The following is a 12,848-nucleotide window of genomic DNA, read 5'->3' on the forward strand; positions in this document are numbered from 1 at the left end:
CTGTTCTGAACAAACTCCTTGAAATCCACAAGCAACAACTGCCTCCTCTGTGCACAGGAGCTGCCTCTCGGGTAGTGAGAAGGGACCTGCCAGAATGGTGGGACCCCTAGCAGTGGGGATGGGGACAGGGAGAGCCTGTGGTTTTGCAGTGCCTGGCTGGGGCAGTAGCCTGGGGAGGCTTCTCTGCACGGAGGCAGTTGTTGCTGTTCGTTGAGAGAAGCCCTGGGGTTTCAGTTCAGCCCACACAGGCAGCAGAGCCTCAGAAAGAGAGAGGAAGGTCTGTAAAACGTGGTGACTGCAAAGGGCTGACACGAGGCCCCATCCCAACATTGCTCCAGCAATGCCTATGGCAGAAGCCATGTCCCCACCTGAGGAGATGCTGTCTCCTGCCCTGCTGTGGGACCCCTGGCTGCTTCCAGCACCTGGCTGCTGCCTCAAAGGTCAAGGGACTTGGGCTTTGCTCACTCACCTCCTGGCCAGCAGCTCTCTGAAATGATCCCCCCCATGTTCAGTCAGAATGGAACCATGGTTAGTTCTCCCAAATGTGCAGGAGGTCTGAGACCAGTGCACACAATGCTGCTTTGGAAGGTTTCTGTTGAATTTCCACCTCACGTATTGGCCGTCTCACAAGCCGATAGTCTTCAGTATTTGTCTCCAGCACCTCTCTCCTTCCCTGAAACCAGCAGCACCGGTGTGCTCTGTGACACGCTGTTTGTGCTGGCAGCCACCCAGCACCTCAGCTGAACGTGGCTGCAAACTTACAGGGACAGAAAGGCACTAGCCTCTCCCCTTCCCACACGCCAGCCACATGCTGAGGTGTTTCAAGCTCCCAGAAGGAGAACATTTGAGCTCAGTCAGCAACACTAACACACAACACAAGAGGCTCCAGTTCCTTTCTTCTGGTGCACCTGTGACTGAAAACAGCCTAGTGGGCCTTTCAGAATCTACCCAATGCCCCAATTACTCTTCCCTGTGGCTGCCATGGAGTATGTTCAGTTTTTACAGTGGAATTAAAATGCCCCCAAGACACAGGCTCATGTAATGGAAACAGTGACATCCCTCTCTGCATGGCCTGGGAGTTCCCGCACAAATAAACCATCTCCTTCAGTCAGGGTCTGGCTCTGCATTGTAAGCTATCCCTCAAATCACAAAAGACAGCTTGGAAGGTTTACAAATTCAGCATTTTTCTGAAAAATACATGAGCATGGAGTGCCTTTGCCAGTGGTACAACAAAGAATGCACACAGTACTGCACTGTTTGTATACAGTTCAGTATACAGTTCCTGTAGTCAGTGGTTCACAGCCCAACCCAGCCCTTGGGGTGACTTTGGCCGGGTGCTGGTTGCACAGCAAAGAGCAGGGAAACAGCAGCTGCCAGTGCAGTGGCCAGGAGGGATCTGGATGCACCTGGCTGAGGCTGGTGCAGAGTAGTACCCAGCTCCTGCTTTTCTGTTCTAACCTCTGCCCCAGGTATGCTCTGCAGGTGACTAACAGATGGCTTTGTGCTGCTGGGAAGGGCCAGCCATGCCTGCAGGGAAAACAACCCATTTTAAGTTTCTCTGCTCTGCAAAAACATGAAAGCTGGAAGTGAAATTCTGCCCCAGAGAACACAGCCAAAGGCTGCAGCAAACCTGTTATTTCTGGGATAACTGGAAGATGGAGTAAAAGCTTGTTAATTCAACAGTACAGTTGAAAAACTGTACAGTTGAAAAACCCCCAAAACACTCTAAGGCTTTGTTGTCTGTGCCCGGTAGCGTTACACCTGCTCATCATTCTGTTAATTACCTTTTTTCTAGTCCATGTCCATGGGAGTGTGACTACTTAGAGCACAAATGTATATAAACCTCTTACAAAGAGCATTACAATCAGTTTGCCATTTCCTTTCAAATGCCTTAGTCTATATCATGATTTCGGCAAACAGATCCAGACTGCTTTCAGTATCATCCTGGGGCTCCAGCTCTCTGCTGGGATCGGCCTGTTCCCGAGGGGTCCGTCTCTTTCTCCTGTGCACATACACAGAGCGGCTCTTCTCCGGCCTCTCAGGAGCCAAGGTGTCTGTAGAAACAGCAGCCTCCAGAGCCAACTCCAAGCCTTTCTGGAATCTAGAAAAAAAATATTTTGTATTTACTATTTTGTAGGCTTCCTTCAAAACTCCTCTGAGAAACTAATGTTTTTGGAACATAATCAAAACATGCAAGGAGAAGAAAGTGGTTTTAGCTAATACTGAAGAAAAATTCAATGTCATGAACATTACATCATTACATGGTGTAATCTTACAAACCTCTCAATCCTCCTTATGTTTTCTTCCATTTTCTGATTGGCTACTTGTACCAGAAATTCAATATATTCTTCAGAGACCAACAATCTCCCCTTGTGGCTCAATGGAACTTCTAAGCAGTGAGTGCTCCGGACAGCCTGAAAAAGCACACAGAATTTATCTGGAACAAAGTTTTTTTACTTTATGAATGTTATTTAAATAATATAGGGAGTTCATTACAGGAAAAAAACTGCTTATCCACACAATTGGTAAGTTTGCTCTCACCTAAAGCGGAAAGCTATTTCTTTGCTACAGCATGCCCTGTGACAGCTGTTTAGCACAAGCCAGATCTCAGCTGGTAAAAAGTCAAGGTTAATGTAATGATATGACTTTGTTACATCCCTTACAGCAGCAGAGTCCTTACCATTGTAATTTTTCCTCCTCTGCCAACCGTAATACCGGAGTTCCTGAATCCAGAATCAACAGCCACTGAATGCTGCAGAACAAACAAGGGTTTGAACAGGTCTTGTACACTTTCACAGCAAAAAATAATTATGGATGGGTTGCAATGCAACTTGCAATCTCAGTTTTGCAAAAAAACTTACTCAAAGCCATCTCCACAGACTGATACAAAAATAGTTAAATTAAAATGTCTTTAAGATCAAGCCCACAGACTATGGGTGGTTTTCAGAGACCCATGGTGGATCGTGATTGTCTGAATCCATCAGTGCAGATGGGACACCATGTGTCTCTGAGCACTGAGCTGCTTTATCCCAGTGAGCTGGAAGCACACATCGCCACACATCCATAGCTGTGAGAGCAGCAGGACTGTACATTGAGCTCATCAGCTCTCCTGTGCTAATGAGGGAACGAGCCTGGCACAGCACACGCTGCTCTTCCATCATGACGGAAAAGCAGAACACAAAGATGCCACTCACTTCATTGAAAACGGAGACAAATGGCCTGGATGGTAGCAAAGTAATGTCTAAAATCCATCCCTTTCAGCTAGTGAGAGAGCCCAGGCTGAGAAATGTTTTATGGGCAGCCCGCTTCAGCTCAAAGGTGAGTAATTTTGCTTTCTGCGTACAGCAAAATCTCCACCAAGTTGAAAGCTGTGTTTTCCTCATCAGCTTACTTTACTATCCTAGTTCTTGAACACATAGCACATCTGTGACTGCTCTTAAGTGTTACAGCTTAACCAGGAGCCAATCCTCTTACTTTTACAGGCAGGAATGTAACAGAACAATGATGTCACATTGTGCTTGATGTGGTTTTACCAGCAGCTGTGCATCCTGCATCTCCCGACACAGCACGTGAAGAACAAATGGTTCAAACTTGAACACAACATCTCCAGTGGCCTTCTCTAGTGCTGTCATCTGGAAAATACACCAAAACATTTATATTAACATTGCAAGTGTATACTATTATTGCCAGGAAAAAAAAAATGCAAAAAAGAAAAAGCTAGTCTGTGAGCAAAACAAGTATCAAAATGAGTCCCAAGCAGTCAGGTTTGATCAGCTGCTTTTAAGTTTTTATTGCTCACAATACAGAGAAACTCCCTGGATTTCCCTAATTCTGTTTGCTAAACTGATCAAGTTTGACAGAAATTCATAGAAAGACAGACATTTAAAATTGTGTTTCATCCTTTTTATTTTTCCTTTGTACATCCAAACATAGAAAACATCAGTCCAGCAAAGGACAATAACTGTTCTGCTGCAATCAGGTGATTAAGCAGGGATTTTTTTTTTTAAACTGTTCTTTAGAATCAAAGACATTTAGTTGCTGAAGTCCATCCCTCAACTTTAGAAAACTTTCTGGGTTTCAGCAGATTAAATCCATGGCCTAACATACTAGACTTTAATTCTTGCTCAAATACCATATGAGAGATGTAAAGAAAAATTTAGAGGTTGAAATTAGAGGCATACACCCACAAGATAAGAGAAAAAAAGAGTAACTTTATAAAATTGAAGAAATCCCCTTCAGACCCCTCAGTTCTGCCAGAAGACAGAGATGCTAGTGGCAGTTTTTCCTGGATCTGTGAGAGTGCAGACAGCTCTCTGACATCCTGCTCAGCTCACAAAGACATTTTTTCTCCTTTTCTGTGCTGTCTTTGTGCAGAGAAACCTAAAGGGTCTTCTAGTCAGAAAAGTCACTTTGAGACACACTGAGCTTAAAAGCATTCTCTTCAAAATGAGTCTAAAGAATTTAATGAGCAACACCCCCAAAGAAAATTTAATTTTGAAAGAGTGGCAATCCATCTCAGCAGCAGGAATAAAACCCCTTTCACGTGACGTGTTTTCCATGACACCATGAGCACTGCAATGAATAAACAAAAAAGCTGTACGCCACTCTGCTCTTACCACATCGCCTTTGGCACACGGGTCGTGTGTTACCAGGAGCCATCTGCAGTTCTTCTTCTGGATCCCGCCGCCGTCCGTGTCCTGATGGACAGAAACCAGGGAATGGGCTCTGCGGGTCGGTGATGTTTGACCCGGCCCTTCCGAACCGGGAGCGGAGACCCGAGCTCTGCCCGCGGAGACCATTCCCAGGGGCACCGCTCGGCCCGGCACCCGCCGGGTTTGTGTGTCCCGGACACCAGCACTCAGCCGGGCACGGGCAACAGCGGGGATCCCCGTCTCGGCATGCCCCGCCATCCCGGTACGCATCCCGGCCCCCATCCCGGTACCCCGGTATCCCGGTACCCATCCCGGTATCCCAGTGTCCCAGTAGCCATCCCGGCCCCCATCCCGGTAGCCATCCTGGTGTCCCGGTCCCCATCCCGGTGTCCTGGTACTCATCCCGGCCCCTATCCCGGTCCATATACCGGCACCCATCCCGGTACCCCAGTGTCCATCCCGGTACCCATCCCGGTATCCCGGTCCCCATCCTAGCCCCCATCCCGGTGGTGTCCCCGTATCCCGGTGTGTGTCCCTGTGTCCCTGTATCCCGGCAGGTATCCCGGTGTGTGTCCCTGTATCCCGGTAGGTGTCCCCGTATGCCGGTGTGTGTCCCTGTATCCCGGTAGGTATCCCGGTGTGTGTCTCACCGCCACCAGGACTCTGCCGTCGCACGAGCTGGCCGTACAGAACCGCTCGCGCGCGTTCAGGAGCCGCGCGAGCCCCGCGGCGCGCGCGTCCAGCGAGCGCTTCCGGCTGGCGTCGGGCCGCGCGAGCCGCTGCGCCTTGCGCCGCGCGAACGCCGCCATCGCGCCGGGGACGGCGGCCCGCGAAGGACAAACCCCCGCGCGCGGCCGAGCACCGGGGCGGGGCGCGGGGTGGCCCCGCCCTCCGCTCTGGCCCACGCTCCGGCGCGGGGGCGGTGGCGCTCCGCAGGTAGGCGGGGGGCGCGGAGCTCCCCGGTGCTGCCCGAGGGGACGAGACGGGGCGGCGGCGGCCCCGCGCTGCCCGTGCTGGGCTCCGCAGCCGCGGCGGCCACGCCCGGACCCCGAGCGGCCACGGCCGTGGCGCTCAGAGGGGCGGAGCCTGACCGCGACAGGCCTCGGGAGGCGGGGCCTGGGGCGAGAGGGGCGTCAGGGGCGGGCCCCGCCAGAGGGGGCATGTCCGGGTGGGAGGGGGCGGGCCTGACAGCGGGGCCGTGTCGGTCCGTGCTGAGGCCGTGGTGCTGCTAGAGACGGGAGGGGACGGGACGGGGCAGCTGCCCCTGTTCCCTGGCTGTGCCCCGCTGGGCACGGCCCTGTGCTGTGCTTCCCGTCCGCCCCATGCCCGGCTCCCGGGAACTGCTCTGAGCGGGAGACCCTGGGCACCTCGGGCACCCCCCGCACCTTCCCCTCCCTCTGGATCGGGTCATTATCACGAGGCCGAGCTGCCCTTCGGCCCCGCGGGCTGTGCCGTGTCCCGGGCGGTGTCCGCAGGGCACGTCCTGGGGGCTCAAGCTCTCCCTGACCTGAGCACGAACCGGGGGTGTTACTGTCGTGTTTTTCCCCAGATCCTCTGGTCGCCATGGCAGCCACCAGCAGAGTGATGAGAGCGGTCAGAGTGTTTGAATTTGGTGGCCCTGAAGTACTTAAACTCCAGTCGGATGTGTTAGTTCCTATTCCAAAAGAAAACCAGGTATCTGTGAGCTCTGTGAAGGGAAATAGCAGTAATGAATGGTAACAGGTGCCTGCAGGACAGAGTGAGGGATGCAACCCAAAACTCTTTTATCTGGAGTAGATGGGGTTTGATCACTGTGTTCATGCTCCCTGGGACATCATGCCTGACAAATGTCGGCTCTTTACTATTCAATGGGCTACATATTCCACATCAAGGGTTTCCTGAAAGTAGCTCTAGTTCCACACTGGGTTGTCGCAGAGGCTGTTTGAGAATTCAGTTAAAATGCCATGATGCTGTGCTGTAAATAAAACAGCTAAATCTTTTTACTTACTGGTTAAGAAGCATCTTTTTTTTGTAGGTATTAATTAAAGTCCATGCCTGCGGGGTAAATCCTGTGGAGACGTATATTCGTTCTGGGACTTATGCCAGGAAACCGGCTTTGCCCTACACCCCAGGCTCGGATGTATCTGGGGTGATCGAGGGTGTTGGGGAACACGTGACTGCGTTCAAGGTATTTACACATTGAGCTTTAATTCACTATTGTTTATTGTATCCTTTTTGGGTGATTGCTGTGCTACTGTAGCAGGTTCTGTTGCTTATAATCATATAATCTCTTCAAGGGGGGAATCCCCTTCACAGACTTGTAAAAACAGGAAATGGGATAGCAATGGCAAGCCATTCTGCAGCTGGGACTGTGAGGAATGCTGCGACCTCTGGGAGCTCAAAGGTCTCAGAAGAGGCACCTGGTATTTGTCTCCTTAAAGTGGTGACATCAGGTGTACATAAGTGGGGTTTCTGCATTGCAGAAGTATTTGAGATTGGATGCTTCCTGCTGGGGATAATAATTTAATGCAGAACTGAAAAATTTTCTGTAAAGTTTTTTTGGAAATGGAAATTGCTTACTTGAAAAGCCCCATTATGTATTTGTTGTTAAAACTGTTCAAATACTGCACTGATCCAGTCTAGTCATTTCACTTGTATTTCTCAGGGGGAAAGTTTTGTGACAGGAGAAGGCAAATATCAGTTTGATAAAAGATATCTATGACATTTATATAGTTTTCAAATCTGTTCAAGTTGACTAAGTTCATTAAGGTTCATATGAATGAGGCAGTAGGTTTGTGTGTTACACTGTAGAGCAGGGTTATAATAATGACACTTAAAATTAAGTATATGGAATTGTATGGTTTGTGTTGCATGGGTGGTATGTATCAGCATTTATAAAAATTTCTATGACAAATATAACTGGTTATTTTTAATAGGAGGGCTGTTAGCAATAGCCTAAACCTCTGTGAATTGCTTCTTAATGCTTATTAAGGAAAAAGAAAGGGAAATGATTAATTTCTCTATGTTCTCTCCCTCTGTTCTAGAAAGGGGACAGGGTTTTCACCCTTGAAACGGTCTCTGGAGGATATGCAGAGTATGCAGTTGCTGCAGCCAACAGAGTCTTTCCTTTGCCAGACAAGCTGGACTTTAGGCAGGGAGCAGCGCTTGGAGTGCCCTACTTCACTGCCTACCGGGCCCTCTTCCAGAAGTAAGGCACCAAATCCAAGTTTGTGCATTTTAATTTTTAATATTTAAAATACAACCCCCCCCCTAAATTCATATTTTTCATTGTCCTGTAAAATGGGAAGATCGATGAGTGGGAAATGTTCGAGACACTTGAACTTGTTACGCTGATGGAATTGTCAGATAATTGTGACCTAGAAGCTGGTGACTGTGTTTTCCTGCATTTCTTCTTGAGAGAACAGACCTGGAAAGGCTTCATATAATAAAACATGTGGCTGCTTTTCAGTACTCACTGGTATTTTAGCCCAGGAAGAAAAGCAGGAATAGTTCTAATTTCCTAATTAAACAGCCAGGTGCTGTGGAGCAGAACCACCGCTTTCCTGGGACAGAGGAAGGTCTCAAGCTGAGGCTCAGTACCAGGCTGTCCCTGGCTGCTGGCTGCCTGTTGCTTCACGTCATCAAACACAGGGTTTATTTTGCCTCCTTGTTCTCCCAAAAAGGCTTATGATACCTGTTTAGCCATAACTTGGAGCATAGTTTGGAACGTTAATTGGAACGTAAATTGGAAATACTGTGTGAATGATGAGATTTGATCAGTATCTGCATTGGTCAGAATCTGCACCCTGGTACTGAGTCGATGTGTACTGCAATCACAACACCAATATTTCCTGTGTTCTTCACCCAGAGGCTGTGCCAAAGCTGGGGAAAGTGTGCTGGTGCATGGTGCCAGTGGCGGGGTAAGTGTTCTGAGGAGGCAGGTGATAGGGAATGCTGCTCTCTGTCCTTGTGTCTGCCTGGGCTATGAGTTACAGTCACATTTAGATCAATAAAGGGATTAGCAAATAAGGTTTTTGTTTCAGATACTCTGGGATACAGTTGCTTAGAGCAAACTCTGTTACTCACAATAACTGTGAGACTGCACAAGCGCAGGTGTGAGATCACCAGTCAGAGGGTCACACACTGAACAAGTGGAAGTTGGTCTGGAAGCTTTGTAGTAGTCAAACTCAGGCAAAACTGATAGCAGAAAGCTGTAATTTTCCTATATGTGCAAGTTGTTTTCAAGTCCTCTGAGAAGGAATCAGCAGTGCAGGGCAACTGTGCATGTCTGGGATGTTTTTACCCATGAGCTGACAGCCAACTGCACAGGGAGAGGCACTGGAATGGATAAAGCTGTGACTGAATACTGTGTGAAATTGCACTTCTCATAGTAATCCGAATTACTAATTACTATAACTATATAACCCCCTTTAAAAAGTTACCAGACCAACTTTTTAAAGGGGGAAGTTCCAAGTTGCTGGTAGAATAATTAATTATTCTCTTTCGTTTTTTTTATCCCCTCAGGTGGGACTAGCAGCATGTCAGATTGCCAGAGCTTGTGGTCTGAAGGTTTTAGGTACAGCAGGAACTGAGGAGGGCATGAGTGTGATCCTGAGAAACGGCGCTCACCAAGCCTTTAACCACAGAGACCCTAATTACATTGAGAGAATTAAGGTAGGCATGATGTCAGGGCTAGAGGATGCAGGTACTAACAAACAAGCAGCTGTTTGCTGAAGTTTATAAAGGGAATTTATCTAGGAGCAATAGTGTACTGCCTTTTTAATTTCTACACAAGATAAAATTTACCCATGTTTGGAAAGCAGAGCTTTCCTCACAGGCAGTGTCATTTGGAACTTATATTCAGCAGATTCCAGTGTGGGAGCAAACCATAAGTCAGCACAACATAATGTGCCACAATTCAGCTCATTAGCTGTCAGATGTAGTACAGAGGCTGCATTGCAAATTTAAACAATAGCCTGTAAAATGGATGTTTCCTGTAGCGTTGAAATAAATGGTGGTACCCAAGCACTAAAATAACATCTATGTCTTGTACAGGAGTGCACAGGGCCAGGGGGAGTGGATATCATCATAGAAATGCTCTCCAATGTCAACCTGGATACTGACTTGCAGCTGCTGGCCCATGCAGGGAGGGTGATGGTGAGTGCTTGTGTCCCTGAGCAGGGAGGTGATGGTGGGTGCTGGAATCATTGCCTTAGTCTGTGCGTTCCACATCATAATCGTACAGCTCTTACTTTGGACTTGTTTGGGCAGGTTGTGGGCTGCAGAGGACGCATCGAGATAAACCCAAGAGACACCATGAGCAAGGAGTCGAGCATAATTGGAGTGAGTCTGTTTCTTGCAACTGAGGTGAGAAACATTTCTGTTTTAAAATATGCTTTGTTGGCTTGTTCCAGCACTCGTCTATTTCAAGTTAAAATCCTTTGTAGGGTTGAAAGCATAATTTCACTGTAACTAACTTGTTAGTTCATTCCTTTATGTTTTGATTCAATCTCAGAACATAATAAAATATTTTTGGGATGTGGAATTTATTTTAACACTTGCATGAATTGTCAATGCAATTCTAAAATGCAAAGACCTTGTTGTAAACGCTGTGTTTGTTACATGCAGGAGGAGAGGCATGAATGTGCCACGGCACTCCTTGATGGCATAGAAGCTGGGTGGCTGAAACCCGTTGTGGGCTCGGAATATACCCTGGAGAAAGTAGCCAAGGCTCACGAAGACATTATTTGTAGCAGTGGTGCCCGAGGAAAGATGGTGCTCCTTCTGTAAAGGAGCACCATCTTTCGTTTATTTTGTAGCTGTTTTAACTGCACCTTTGCTTACATGGTTCACTGAATGAATGTTATAAGCATACTTTTGATCAGGTTTGACAGTAGAAAATGCTCACTTACATGAATTAATTAACAAGCTGCTTCTTTTTGTAATGAGCAGAGTTTAATTTACTGTAAAGTAATTTTGGTAGCTTTTTTGACGAATGTGTAAATAATAAATTTTCTCTGCCGATGTGGCATGGTACTGCAGGGGAAGGTAGAGTTTGGTATCATGTTCTGTGTGAAGGCAGAGTTAGGCCACTGTAGGTAGTGCAGAATGAAGCTGCTTTTTACAGATACACAAAATTAAGTAACTTGCTGTGTGTGTTAATTAGAACTGTAAATTCTTTTAGCCACAAAATCTGTCTTAACTCAAATTTTGTCACAAAATTTACGTGAAATAAAAGCTTTTACTGACAAAATAGTTCACTTTCCAGCTCAAAAGATGGGTGGATTCTCTCAAACATGAACTGTTTGGAGCAGAGGTACTTCCACTTGGCTGCATCTGCCTGAGAGTCTGAGGTGACAGTGTCCTGGCTCATCCACAGGGACTGTCACTCTGGAGATCCATGCTGGTATTCCTCTCTGGAACTGATGATATTTACTCCTGGATGGTAAATGGCTGTTCGTGAGGATTTCAGTTCTTGCTGTGACCTTTATTAAAGTCTCCTGGGTCCCCGGCAGCATGGAGAGCAGGGCTCCATGGCTCTTGTGGCATGGAGACTTCCTGTGAAATTCCTGAGCCCCATTCTCTGGAGTGGGCAGGCCACTGCCTTACCACTGGGGCTTCTGTGCAGGTCTCAGTGTGGGGTAACTGTGCTGTTACACTGAGTCATTTCATTATTTCTTGCTCTCACAAACCTTAAATCCATTGCACAGCAGGTGGTTTTGCCAAGGAAGAAGATGGAATGTTTCTAGAGGTAAAGAAACGATTTGAATCTGGTGTTTTAGTGAGCGCTTTTGGAGAGCTGCTGGGGGAGAAGGATGAGGCTGGCTCCGCTGTGGGAAGGCAGTGATGTGGTCTCTGTCTCCCTGTCTGGAGTGGGATCCTTCCTCCCTCCAGGCCTTCCCAGGGGAGCAGAGTTAGTTTTCTTGTTTGTTGCATTTCCCCATAGGAGTAGGGAGCTGCATTTCCATGTGAAGGTTTAAGTGACTCACCTGGTGTAAATGATGTGAGTAGGTAGTTTCTCAGCTGCTTATGCAGGTGAAAGGTGCTGATTGTTCCTCTTTGCTGGGGCAGAATACAGCCTGAGCAGTGATGGTGTGTTGGGAACCTGCTATTCCTCTTAATAATGCTGTTAGAGAAAGTAAAACATATTTTAATATCGAAGTACTAAATAGAGGTTAAAAGTAATGGTTAATGATTGACCATGGAGATGATATGCTTGTAAAAGTATACATTTTCCTTATATCCTCTATGTGTTTGTTTAAATATTACTTTTGATTCAGCCTTTTAATTTGGTCAGGGGATATTACATGAATGGGAAGCAACGGTTTACAGTGTCTCCTTTCTTAGTGCTGCTTCTGCATTGCGCTGATGTTTAGAAGTGAAATTCAGAACAGTTCTCTGGTCTGTCCTCATTGCTGCTGTCTCCAAGGGCCATGTTTGTCACGGGGTTTGTCACCAGAAGGTGTCAGAGCAGTTCTGTGTTATCACATTGCAGCTGCTCTCTGCCAGGTGATCTGGCAGAATGGCACAGCAGGACTGAGACTGACTTGTGAAGGAATGTCATGTAACATTTATTCTTCTGTACATTTGCAATGTATTGTACCAATGGAAGGGGTTGTTCTAATTTTGGAAAAAGTAGTGTGAATAGAACTGATGATGTAGCACTGAGGTGTGTCTGATCTGTGCAAGCCACCCATCTAGAATGTGAGGCTGGAGAGTGCTTGGTTTGGCTCTCCTTTTGGGACATGCTGCCCCTTGGCAGTGCAGAAAAGGATGGAGGAAGAGCATGGGGATCTCAGACAATTGAATTGGGCAGAATAATTCCGTCAGGTTGTTGAGTAGCTTCTCCTGATTTGATTGGATGGATTTCAGGGGCAGTAGTTCCCAGCAGCAGGCTGTTCAGTGCTGCTGTGGGTGGTTGGAAAGGTTGCACAGGCTCTTGTATTTGTACTGGCCTTGGCACCTGCAGGAGAGATGTGGGGTTCAAAGCAAGGAGTTGTGTACAATGTCAGAGTCTGGAAACTGCTGTTCTACATATTTCTGAAACAGAAAAGAGTGGAATTGTTCTGAAAAGCATCTGCTCTTGGTTAATCTTATTGTGCCCAAAATAAATGCTGCCTACGCTTTCTAGTCATTAAAAATGCCATCCCTTCTCCTTTGTAATTTTCCCCTGTATCTGTTCCTGACTTCTTCCTGTGCTGCAGGATGGTACAATAA

The 12,848-nt window shown here is 47.3% G+C and overlaps 2 protein-coding genes across 2 annotated transcripts; one reads left to right on the plus strand and one right to left on the minus strand.

Annotated features, from left to right (window-relative positions):
• Positions 1 to 1,613: 1,613 nt before the first annotated feature.
• TYW3 (tRNA-yW synthesizing protein 3 homolog) lies at positions 1,614 to 5,461 on the minus strand. The gene is made up of 6 exons (XM_027899467.1): positions 5,303 to 5,461; positions 4,617 to 4,697; positions 3,534 to 3,632; positions 2,681 to 2,752; positions 2,281 to 2,414; positions 1,614 to 2,101 (listed from the first exon to the last, which is right to left on the minus strand). The coding sequence occupies exons 1-6, from the start codon at positions 5,459 to 5,461 to the stop codon at positions 1,897 to 1,899; spliced, it is 750 nt and encodes a 249-aa protein (XP_027755268.1). The 3' UTR covers positions 1,614 to 1,896.
• A 79-nt stretch (positions 5,462 to 5,540) lies between these two features.
• Positions 5,541 to 10,886, plus strand: CRYZ (crystallin zeta). The gene is made up of 9 exons (XM_027899459.1): positions 5,541 to 5,588; positions 6,202 to 6,326; positions 6,667 to 6,819; positions 7,676 to 7,839; positions 8,500 to 8,551; positions 9,156 to 9,305; positions 9,687 to 9,788; positions 9,903 to 9,998; positions 10,260 to 10,886. The coding sequence occupies exons 2-9, from the start codon at positions 6,216 to 6,218 to the stop codon at positions 10,419 to 10,421; spliced, it is 990 nt and encodes a 329-aa protein (XP_027755260.1). The 5' UTR covers positions 5,541 to 5,588; positions 6,202 to 6,215; the 3' UTR covers positions 10,422 to 10,886.
• The last annotated feature ends 1,962 nt before the right edge of the window (positions 10,887 to 12,848 follow it).

Source organism: Empidonax traillii, unplaced genomic scaffold, assembly GCF_003031625.1.
Source record: "Empidonax traillii isolate 1590-97213 ecotype Southwest subspecies unplaced genomic scaffold, ASM303162v1 scaffold669:size348880, whole genome shotgun sequence".
Classification (NCBI taxonomy): domain Eukaryota; kingdom Metazoa; phylum Chordata; class Aves; order Passeriformes; family Tyrannidae; genus Empidonax; species Empidonax traillii.

Excerpts from the sequence above, each read along its gene's own strand:
- TYW3 (XM_027899467.1), bottom strand. The coding sequence starts at position 5,461 with ATGGCGGCGTTCGCGCGGCGCAAGGCGCAGCGGCTCGCGCGGCCCGAC. Across the intron at positions 4,698-5,302 it reads ACGGCAGAGTCCTGGTGGCG|GACACGGACGGCGGCGGGAT; the intron begins GTGAGACACACA and ends TCTGTCCATCAG. Across the intron at positions 2,415-2,680 it reads GAGGAGGAAAAATTACAATG|GCTGTCCGGAGCACTCACTG; the intron begins GTAAGGACTCTG and ends GTGCTTTTTCAG.
- CRYZ (XM_027899459.1), top strand. The coding sequence starts at position 6,216 with ATGGCAGCCACCAGCAGAGTGATGAGAGCGGTCAGAGTGTTTGAATTT. Across the intron at positions 6,327-6,666 it reads CTATTCCAAAAGAAAACCAG|GTATTAATTAAAGTCCATGC; the intron begins GTATCTGTGAGC and ends TTTTTTTTGTAG. Across the intron at positions 9,789-9,902 it reads CCCATGCAGGGAGGGTGATG|GTTGTGGGCTGCAGAGGACG; the intron begins GTGAGTGCTTGT and ends TTGTTTGGGCAG.